Here is an 11,583-nt window from a genome sequence, read left to right on the forward strand (position 1 = left end):
TGCAATGAAATTCACAATTTAGGTAGAGAAATTAGTGGACATTATAACCATTTATTCAGTTTTTTACCCACATGTGTGGGAGTGAAGAAGATTTTTAAAGATTTATTTCATTTTTACTAAATGGCCATATTGGCCCCACCCTAGAGCCTGAACCCCTAACACAGGGGTCATGAATTTCACAATTTTGGTAGAGGGCTTCATGGACATTATAACCATGTACTCAGTTTTTAACAAATACATGTATATATGGGGATAGAGAAGAGGATATTCTAAGATTTAATACATTTTAACTAAATGGCCATATTGACCCCACCCTTGAGCCTGAACCCCGGACCCAGGGGCCATGAATTTCACAACTTTGGTAGAGGGCTTCATGGACATCATAACCATATATATGGGAGTAGAGAAAAAGATTTTCTAAGATAAAACACATGTTACTATATTGCCATATTAGCCCCACCCTAGAGCCTGAACCCCTGACCCAGGGCCAATAATTTCACAATTTTTGTGGAGGGCTTCATGAACATCATAATTATGCATTTAGGTTTTAACAAATATATATGAAAGTAGAGAAGATTTTTTAAGGTTTAATACATTTTAACTATATGGCCATATTGGCCTCACCCTAGAGTCTGAACCCCTGACACAGGGGTCACGAATTTCACAATTTTGGCAGTGGGCTGCATGGACATTATAACCATGTATTCGATTTTTAACAAATATATATGGGAGTAGAGAAGAAGATTTAACACATTTTTACTATATGGCAATATTGGCCCTTACTCTAGAGCCTGAACCCCTGACCCAGGGGCCATGAATTTCACAATTTTGGTAGATGCTTAATGGACAACATAATTATGCATTTAGTTTTTAACAAATATATATGAAAGTAGAGAAGAAGATTTTCTAATATTTAATTCATGTTAAGTATATGGCCATATTGACCCCACCCTATAGCCTGAACCCCTGACACAGGGGTCAAGAATTTCACAATTTTGGTAGATGCTTCATGGTTGAAACCATTGCCTTTGTTTATATATTGGGTTATTGTTGATTTGATATCAGAAATTCAAATTCGAGGGACATAATAATTTTTTCGAAAATTTTAAATAGACTAGGCAGTAAGACAACTGGTCTAAAAACTGTCATAGTTGTATAAGGCGTATAAGGTAACAATCAATCCTTGTTTCCATTGAAGAGGAATTTTACCATAGGACACTACTGAATTGTACATTTTCACGAGGCAGGTTACTATAGTGACTCCCTCCGTGTATGATATGCTCGTTTGTGACAGCTAGAGTCATGACCGGGAGCCTTACGGCGCTTTAGACTGATGATTACAGCGCTGAGTTCCTTTGTTGCGATACTTTGTCCAGGTAAGTCTTGAATATCACTTTCACATATTTCGGTTAAACGACGAATTTCGAGCTCTATTTCAGATTTAAAGTCTTGGTTAAATATAATTATATGACATACTTCATTAATGATAATGAAAAAGAAATCATCAATTGTGCGTTATAGACCTTTCATGGTAGTGTTATTTTTGGCCATGGAATATTTTTTGAAATTTTAAGAGAAGTCCCCAAAAGTTAACACTATGATTGATATTTTCATATTTGTGAAAATAATAAAATTTCTTAACAATTTTAAAATGAAATACAGTTTATGAATGGCAGTGACAGTAAAAAGATACAAAGCATTAATTTTTGATTCACAATTTCTATAAATATTATAGTCCGAATTTCCTATAACAGTGTTTCAAATCCCTATTCATGTTTTATTCAATTTCACAAAAACTGAATGATGATAATGCTAGAACAATTAAAATATTAAACTAAGTATATTGACTTTACTCTGCTGGCATAAAAGGTCAATGATCAAAATTTTAAGATATTGCGTCTTTTATCTTGTTCAACAAGTTTCATATTTTTCCTCAAACGTAACGAAAAAAGAGTGTGACAAAACTGAAGTACGCCAGACGGACAGACAGAGGGGCGGACAGATGGACGCCGGACAAAAGTGATCAGACGAGTTCACTTGAGTTTTCAGCTCAGGCGAGCTAAAATGAAATCTTATAAAGCATTGTTGAAACCTTTTGAGGGATTCCCGATGTTAAAATAAGGCTTTATACCAGAGATTGTCTTGGTAAATGCTTACGTGTCCAGGAATGCTGAAAATTGAAAATTGCCACCAAAAAAGACCTACAAAATTAATTACCATGCTTCTTTCTGGAGGAAATTCAATACAGATACACGTACATCGTTTAGGAACCCTGTCGGCGTCAACTACTGCAGTGAGAAAATCTGGCGATTTATATATGCGATGTTTACCCATTCGGAAGATGGTCAACTGCTGGAAAAGCCACAATTCCTTGAACAAAGTGCAAATCAATATGCTCTAAACGTCTGCTACAACAGGCTTATTAAGCTTCTTTTTTGACATTATGCAGTGATACGAAATGTTCATGAACTACAAAAAATTAGTAGATATTGTGCCTTATAAATTTGAGAATATTTTTACTCATCCTCATTAAGAAGCCATCAAGAATGAGACCACAAAAAATTCACAGTGTTCATTGCTGTAATTAGTTCTAAAATGTATATCTAGACAGACAAAATTAATTTACTTTCTCATGACGGTGAATAATAACGTAAACTTCATTACAATTTGTTCATACATGTATATTTATGTACAACATGATTTTGAAATTATTTACAAGAAAAAAATTAAAGCCAATCAATAACTATTACATAAATGCGTTTTATAAAACAACAGTTACAGTTTTTATACTGCTTTACAGGGACATTTTTGAAACAAATCTGGTTCCTGGCTTGCGAAAAACAATTTAGGAGAGATTACTTACTATACATTTTTAAGCTACCGTATACATAGAATGTTTTCGTTCTCAGTTGTTATTTTCACATGCAATGGCATTTTTTTCTCAATGCTCCTTCAACTTCGATTTCAGAACATTCCAAGAAGTCCATCATAAGGTTCCTCGAAATATTGTATGATAGATAGATCTCTCCGTCGTCCAAGACTACCAGCAAGTTTTCATCCTTCAAAGTGAAGACAACGATGTTTATTATCAAGTCCTACTCTGTTGGGGTGTCAATAGCCTATGAAATCCAACAACAAACGATTGTTAAATGAAACATAATTTTAAAAATTCAGAAGGTTCGTTATACTAGGTTGAATTACTTTCGAGGAATATTTAGACGAGTTTATTCAATTTCTACGATTAATTTTAGCAAAGAAATGTATATTAACCTCTATTTGTGTTCGGCTTGTTGTTGACCATGATTTGTCATTGTTGTGTGACTATACAACAACATCGGTGCATGATCCTGACATGTTGTCCCACAAAAACATGTGTAGAGGATAGGTCTCGCCACAAAGAAACTTTTCATTTGGCCGAATTATCCTTCAGAACAAGGGCTTTAATTTTTACATCCCTCCCCGCACTAGTACTGTTCTTGTCATTTCCTCCTGTATAAAATTAATATACATTAAAATGCAACAGTAAGTTCAGTTAAAAACAGGTTACATCTATTTTACAGTTTACAGTGTTATTCATCACCGGTGTGTTCATACAAATAAATATAAGGCAATTGAACGATAAAGAAATGGAAGAATGAAAGAAATTTAAGAAAAGTATTAAAATTACTTACTGCAACCACCTGTCCTCTGGTAGACATCATGGTTTTCACAGGTGATTTCTTCACATCGATAAGTGGAGACTCTGGGTATGTGGGTGGGATTGCCAATTCCAGTGCTGTCCTGTCATGTTCAGCTGACACGCTGACAGGACCAGTCTTACACACTCTTGACTTGCTAAGTATGGTGATGGAATTGTCTGGCTTGACAATTATGTTCACGAACATAATAGTAGTCCCAACTGCCATGTTTCTTAGCTTTTCTTGATCGTAGACAGAGCACTTGACAGCCATGGTGCTGTCAGCTACACCAACATACACACGTCTCCTTTCCTCGCGACTTTGGTTCACATTACTGCTTCTCAGCAGAAACGCAACAGACTTTAACAGTATAACACTTGTGGCAGATAGGGTTCATCTTTTTTTCATTTTAAAAAGATTCTCCGATGTTGGCATCTGAATTCACAATTGTGAGAATTCTGAAATTTATTAACACAAAAATTCCAAAAAGTTCACTAATAAAAGCTACTCTATCATGTATCCCTCTACAGTACTGAAAGCAAACTAGCTAACTACAGTTATATTAATTTCAAAACTTTTTTATTCAATTAATGCAGAACTATGTATACTGGCTTGTGGTCATAATAATACGATTCTTAAGTGCCAATCATGGAAATATTTTCATTGTTAATATTTGTGTACATTTGATCTTATATAGTTCCATGATTTGGAGTAGGTTTATCAATCGTCTTAATTGGTAACTCTCTTTCACATATTCAATTAAACTTGTGCTTTCTACTAAATTAATGTAAAATCTCCCATTTTGATAGCGGGCTTCTGAAAACCATCACTTTTGCCTTACAAAGACCTTTTTGTATGAATGAAAAGCAGCCTTTTTTGGAGGACAATACACAAAACACAAGAATATATCTATATATACGATTTTCAAATTGTCTACTACAATTTCCATCCCAAAATAGTTCATATTTTCGAAACATGCTGCTGACGTATGATACACTGCAATGCCAGGATATGGTCTGTTATCTGTATGATAATTTCATCACATCTAAACAAGTTATACCCATTTAAGTTGTAATTTATTGAGAGATCTGTTATTTGTCATTAGACGGGTTTCTGAAAAAGCAAGCATGTCTACAGCCTTCGTTACAATCAACTTTAAATTTGGAAATTCCAAGATTAAAGTTGGAAATTCCAACTTTAAAGTTAGAAAAATACTTCAGAGTTGGAAATTCCAACTGTTAAGTTGGAAATTCCAAGATTAAAGTTGGAAATTCCAAGTTGGAATTTAAAAAATATATACATTTGTATATAGAGTGGCACTAATACGCTTCTGTAGTATTGTTATACCGTTAATCGTTTAAAATTGCCCCTGAAATTAATTATCAATTATAGTACGTATATATTTTTTCACAAATAATAATTGTGCATTGGTGTGCACTAATTCACTAAATATAAAATGATTCTACTAAGTAACGATTTCGTACTAATATTGTGATTTATTTCAAAATGTTAAGACACTCCCACCCCAAAACAAACACAAAATCACCCGACATGCACACAAATCACGATTCGACGACAGTTTAGATATTCTAATTTATGATTTCATCGTTATTTGCTAAGAATCTCATTCTTTCCTTAAACATGCAAAGAAATATCTTGAGACTATCCCAAGACTTGCCCTCAGATACGACTCTGAAAAATTCAAAAGCATAAATTATGGCTGCTGGTTTGTAGTTTCAAATAAAGGTATTACGCAACCCTACCTTACACTTTGATTTTTTGTCCATTATAAATCGATACAACGACTTGCACGTGTTATTAATTTATTAAAATCGATTCACAAGAATCTTTAAGTCAGTTGCCACCTGGAATTGCCAGATCAACTACGAATGTGCAACAGGTAATATATACATGTAAGGTTTCAATTAAAAGTAAATGTTATAATTGTATTTTAAACTTTATGTATTACCCCCAGGATGAATATATAACTTTAAGTTACTACCGAAAAATATGTATAAATACTAGTATATAACAGTTTCCTTTTCATCCTTTTATTGATATTCTTCTGCAATGGTACTTTTAATTACTCACGTACTTACTGTCCCGTGACACCTTTGGCATATAGGGCGTTTTGGAGTGTGCCCTAGCTTTTCCTTTGTTCTTTCATTTCGGCTTCCACTGTCTACCGCCAAGTGACTTTGGGCCTTCCTCTCTTCCGTTTCCCTCTGGGGTCCAGAGGAGAGCTGTCTTTATAATGCCATCCGAGTCTAAGTACATGGCCAAGCCAATTCCAACGTCTTCTGAAGATGATTGTGGCCATCTCCTCTTGCTGACACCTGTCGAGACGGTCCTAAATTGAGATGGTCCTAAATTGAGATGGTATTGGACCAAAAAAGTCTTAAGATCCTTCTCAGGAAAGTTGACAGTTTGCTTAGATCTCTCTCTGTCATTCGCCAGCACTCTGGTTCGTACAAAAGGATAGGTAGGAAGCAGCTTTTGTATAGCTTTAGTTTTGTTCTAGTAGTGCACTGACTATATCTCCAAACAGTTTGTAGGTTGTAATTAAGATGCTGTTCTTGCGTTGGATAGTCTCTGTTCGATATCAGTCTCTTCTCCATGGCCACCATCTGTTGTTACTTTGCTACCCAAGTACGTAAAGGTGCTTGTATGTGGGAGGATGTGATCGTCCACTTTGACAGCTGTTGGGTTGTTAACATTTAGGGTCATGACCTCTGATTTTTTGGTGCTTATCTTTAGCCCAATGCTTCCTGCGTACTTGTGGAGTCTGTTGGTCTTGTCTTGAATGTGCTGGTCGGAGTGGAAGAATATGTCTATGTAATCTGCAAAGTCCATGTCTTCTAGTGTCGTGAATGTGCCCCATCTGATGCCTCTCGGGATGTCAGATGTTGTATTCTTCGTGATCCAGTCAATGACTATGATAAAGAGTGTTGATGACATTACACATCCTTGACGGACTCCTGTTTTAACATCAAACTCGCTGCTGGTGCTTCCAACTCTGCATCTGAAGTTGACATAAAAACTCTTGATAATATAGTCAGATAATTTTTCAGAGAGTGTCCCTATGAATGCTGTCGAAGTCTTTTTCAAAATCAATAAAATTAAGATATAATTGTCGTTGCCATTCTGTACACTGTTCTATGATGTTTCTGTGTGTAAATATTTGATCAATACATCCTCGCCTTGGTCTGAATCAAGCTTGTGTTTTACGCAGTTTGACATCCAAAGCTATGGATATTCTGATGATTTGGGGCATTATCTTTCTGGGGTTGGAAAGAAGTGTTATTCCTCGCCAATTGTTGCAAACATTCAGGTTGCCTTTCTTTGATATTTTAATGATGACTCCATGGTTCCATTCATTTCGTATGGTGTTTCTTTTCAAGATGTTATGAAAAATTGGCTGTAAAATTGTGGCTGTAAGTAGAGGATCTGTTTTGAATAATTCTGCATTTTAGTTGTCATATCCAGAGCTTTTCCATTTTTAGGGATTGTATTGCAGAGACAATTTGGAATTTGTGGCGATTAAATGTTAATGTATAGGTCAGTTGCTGGATCACTGATATCAGGTTCATGAGTTGGACCTTGGTGGCCTGTTCAGTATTTCCTCAAAATGCTCGGTCCATGCAACTGTCTTCCATCTCTTTCTCTCTTGACAGCAACTTTCCCTTTTTTGTCTTTGACAGGTAGGTTTGGAGATGGTCTATTCTTGCCACTCACTGCTTTTGTTATTTCGTAAAGTTTTCCCTGCTCTCCTGTATTGGCTGCCTCTTCTGCTTTTGTTGCAAGGGCATCTATGTGTGCTCTTATCTGTGCGCAGAGCCTTCTACACTTTATAACAGGTAATATATTAGGTTTCGATTAAATGTAAATGTTACTGTATTTTAATTTTTATGTATGATCCCCAGGATGAATATGTTGTCGCTGATTGTAAACCTGGTATAAATACTATATATTAGTTTCCTTTTTATCTTCTTATTGATATTCTTCTAAAATGGATTTTTAAAATAGTTTTGTAAAGTTTTGTTTTTATATGTGCTACCAATAAAAGGCAAATAGGTGGTATTTGTAAAAAAAATAATCAAATTGATTATTCTGTTTGCAGCAATTTCACAAATAACAAAGACGCATAACAATGGATCCCGATTTTTGTCTTCAGGATGTTATACGGTGTTATATATGTGAGGCACCTACCCCTCTTATGTATTGTGACATTTGTCGCATTGGTTTATGCAAGGCTTGTGTTGCGGAACATCTCTCAGATGAATCGAAGGAGCACCGTGTGGTTTTGTTCAAAAGGCGTGGATCAATTGCTAATTATCCGAGTTGCAACGAACACCCTACAAAGAATTGCGAACTTTTCTGTGAACAATGTGACGTTCCTATTTGTGTGCATTGTGTTACATCACAGGTGCACAAAGGTCATGATTTCAACATATTGAAACTAATATGAGGAAAGTAAAAGTCATACAGAAAGATTTACGAGAGTTGGAAAAAATGATTTATCCGAAATATCAAGAGATTGCAGCTGACATTCAGTTTCAGAAAACTGAACTCTATAACAACGCTCAAAGCTTGACAACTGACATAGAAAAACTGGGACAAGATTGGCACAGAAAAATAGAAAACCTTACTAAAAAACTGAAATCTGATATCGATGAAATGTTCTGTAAAGATTTCTTAGTTTTGGATAGACAGGAAAACGAAATCTCGAGGAGTATTTCTGAAATCTTTCATAGAATTCTTGAGTTAAAAAGAATGCTATATTCCAGCGATTCAACCCTAGTTGATGCTTATGTATCCAGAAATTTTAAATTCAGAAAACTGCCACTAATTCAGATCACGAAATCGTTACCGTGCTTTTCTGCAAAAGAAATAGATATGGAGGAACTTGCTCATCGTTTTGGAACTCTGTCCGCATCATCCACTGTGGTGGAAGAATATGGATATGTCGTGTTGAACCATTCAGAAGAGAGCCCAATGGCGATGCTTGAAGAGCCAGAAGTTACCGCAAAAATTGATACTGGGTTTGGGAATGGATTGCATCACGTAGTTGCTCAGAACGATGAGGAGATCTGGACTAGTGGTTGGGACAAGATCTTAAAACTCTACAACCTTAATGGGGAACTGATAAAATCTGTTCAAACAAAGTCTGGAAACGCGCCTCAAGATATGACAATCACCGGCAATGGTGATCTAGTTTATACTGATGACAAAGATGGAACTGTGAACATTTTGAAAAACACAAATATTGAAGAGATGGTGTGGCTACCGGGGTGGAAACCTCAAGGTGTATGCTCTGCATTCTCCGACCACCTCCTCGTTATAATGGTCAATGATGATTTTGATCAAACAAAAGTTGTACGTTACTTTGGCTCCACAGAGACACAAACTATTCAATTTGATGACAAGGGTCGAGCTCTCTATTCATCAAGTAGACTCACCCATCCAAAGTACATTACCGAAAACGGGAACCGGGATATCTGTGTGTCTGATTGTTGGGCTGGTGCCGTAGTTGTGGTCAGTGAGGGTGGGGCACTACGCTTTAAATACACGGGTGACCCTTCTACCTCTAAGGGGCCGTTCGATCCACACGGGATTGCAGCAGACAGCCAGAGTCGGATTTTGATATCAGACCCCACCTGTAACCGCATCCATATTCTAGATCAGGACGGACAGTTCTTACGTTACATCGAAAACTGCAATTTGCGATCTCCAAGGGGAATATGTGTCAACACCAAAGATGAACTCTTTGTGGCAGAGTCTGGAGATGATGGTACAGTCAAGAAAATAAAATATACCAATTGAAAAAAAAATGTATACTAGAAGGTGCGCTGAAGTTTTATTTTTGACATTATATTGTTGCATTAAATACGTAAAAAAAAATAGTTGGAGATAATGAATAATAGTAACATAATCATGCTTTTTAAGAATATTTTGATCGATTTTAACAAGCCGTCGTCAGCTAGAACCAGTACGTGGGATGCGTACTATTCGTTCAGTGTATCTTAAATGGCCATCAAATAGTCAATTTAGATAAGCTTGTTATGGACTTGCTGTAGCATTTGATAAACCTGGTGTAATATGAAGGCTATCAGACTAGCTCGATTAGAATTCTACAAAATTATAATGTTTGTCGCTCTTATGTTGGGAACTTGATGAACACACGGAGAGGAAAATACAGAGGTCAAACTGACCTTACGTGTTTTAAAATAACTGATGAGTAAATAAATGGTCAACACTCCATCGTCGCATTAACGGTTGGCAAGTGTCTGGCTACGAAACGACAATGTATACACTTACATGTACCTCTACATGCTGAAACTTTCAAAATGTTTATGAACAATAATTAAGGTATGTATTGTAATAACAATTTAATCATGAAAGTACGCGCAGTTCCTTCATGATGCTTAATAAATAATTTTTGTACTTCATCGTGTGCCAATAAAATAATTTTCAACAAAATTCTTTAAAAAATCTTTTTTTGAAGGAGAGAGAAAGAATGCGATGCGTAATGAACCTTGTTTATTCATTTCAGTTTGATTTATGCTAAGTGTTTACATACTGATGTATGCGTTTCCTCTTATCGAAAACAAATTGACTATATACCTTTATTTGCGGAGGAGGTACACCCTTTAGTTTACAATCAATTTCCATTTATTTTTGCCTCGCCCTGTTAAAATGAAAACAAAGGCTTTAAAATATTCCAGTGCCTTTACGGTGTATATGGAACATCTCCGTAAGTCGAGTATATCGTAGGTTTGTGAGTAGCGGAGCGGACTTGAGTTGGAGAGATGGATCCTGTAAGCGCCTGGTTTACACACTAAAACATCCTGACCCATACATATATCCTATAGTAATACAAGTATACATACATTTCTCTCATTTTGACTAAACATTGGGATTGGTTTTTCTCTTCTTGATTTTCCACAACTAATGTCGTTTACCTCTTACATGAGTATACACGAGTAAATATGTGTAGTATGTGGATGGACTAGACATGCATCGGATGATGATACCAATAAAGGCATGTACATTTCACTCTTTTTAAAAAAAATTATATCTGACCATATAGTGTTTTAATAAAATGCATGATTTCTTCGTAATAAATTCAGATGGTGTTGCAAACTATATATGTTGTTCTGTGTGACGCGATCTTTTTTGTTTCCATACATGTATGTTTCGTTTAGTTGTGTTTGGGTCTGATGACATAATTTTTCACTGTTTAACATCACTCGCGTGTACATATTTACTCAGTTTGTAAAACTTGTCTACTTGAAAATATATATATATATATACACTGAAATACGGTGCATGACTGCGAAGCCAACGAATTTTGATAGTGGCACAAATGTCAAATATGTAATCTTTAAAGGATGAAAGAGTTTATCTTTCATATTTCCCTTTCTTTCATTAATCAATCTTAACAATTGAAATCCCACTCATTTAGCACCTTCTATGTATACCGGGAATTCACGAATTTCATATTCCGAGTCTAATATTACAATCTCCAAGTACTTGACGTGGTTTCGTATGAGTATGAGCAAACATATTCAGTCGTAATTGATCTAAAAGTATTTAAAAATACTATATTTAAAAAAAACATGAAAATTGATGAACAGTTCTGTACATCTTATTAGAAATTCACGGGTGCGTCGATTTACCCAAATGGACCCAAATGAACCCAAATGGCGACCCAAATGGCGATTAAAGTGGAAAACAATTATAATAAAATCCTTATTACTAATATTATTACTTGTTTTAGTCATTTCATGGGGTTGTTAGCCGTTATTAAGAAAAATAAATGACGGAATAAAGTTATTGTAATAAGAAGTAGTCCGACATAGTGGCAGAGAGTAAAAATTGCCATTAGACCTAAGATTATATGCAT

The 11,583-nt window shown here is 35.5% G+C and overlaps 2 protein-coding genes across 2 annotated transcripts; one reads left to right on the forward strand and one right to left on the reverse strand.

Annotated features, from left to right (window-relative positions):
• Positions 1-6,239: 6,239 nt before the first annotated feature.
• On the reverse strand, positions 6,240-6,635 carry LOC128182091 (uncharacterized). Its single transcript, XM_052850705.1, has one exon. The coding sequence runs from the start codon at positions 6,633-6,635 to the stop codon at positions 6,240-6,242; it is 396 nt and encodes a 131-aa protein (XP_052706665.1).
• A 1,938-nt stretch (positions 6,636-8,573) lies between these two features.
• On the forward strand, positions 8,574-9,500 carry LOC128182092 (tripartite motif-containing protein 2-like). Its single transcript, XM_052850706.1, has one exon. The coding sequence runs from the start codon at positions 8,574-8,576 to the stop codon at positions 9,498-9,500; it is 927 nt and encodes a 308-aa protein (XP_052706666.1).
• Positions 9,501-11,583: the final 2,083 nt, after the last annotated feature.

This window comes from Crassostrea angulata, chromosome 4, assembly GCF_025612915.1.
Source record: "Crassostrea angulata isolate pt1a10 chromosome 4, ASM2561291v2, whole genome shotgun sequence".
NCBI classification, from domain to species: Eukaryota; Metazoa; Mollusca; class Bivalvia; order Ostreida; family Ostreidae; genus Magallana; species Magallana angulata.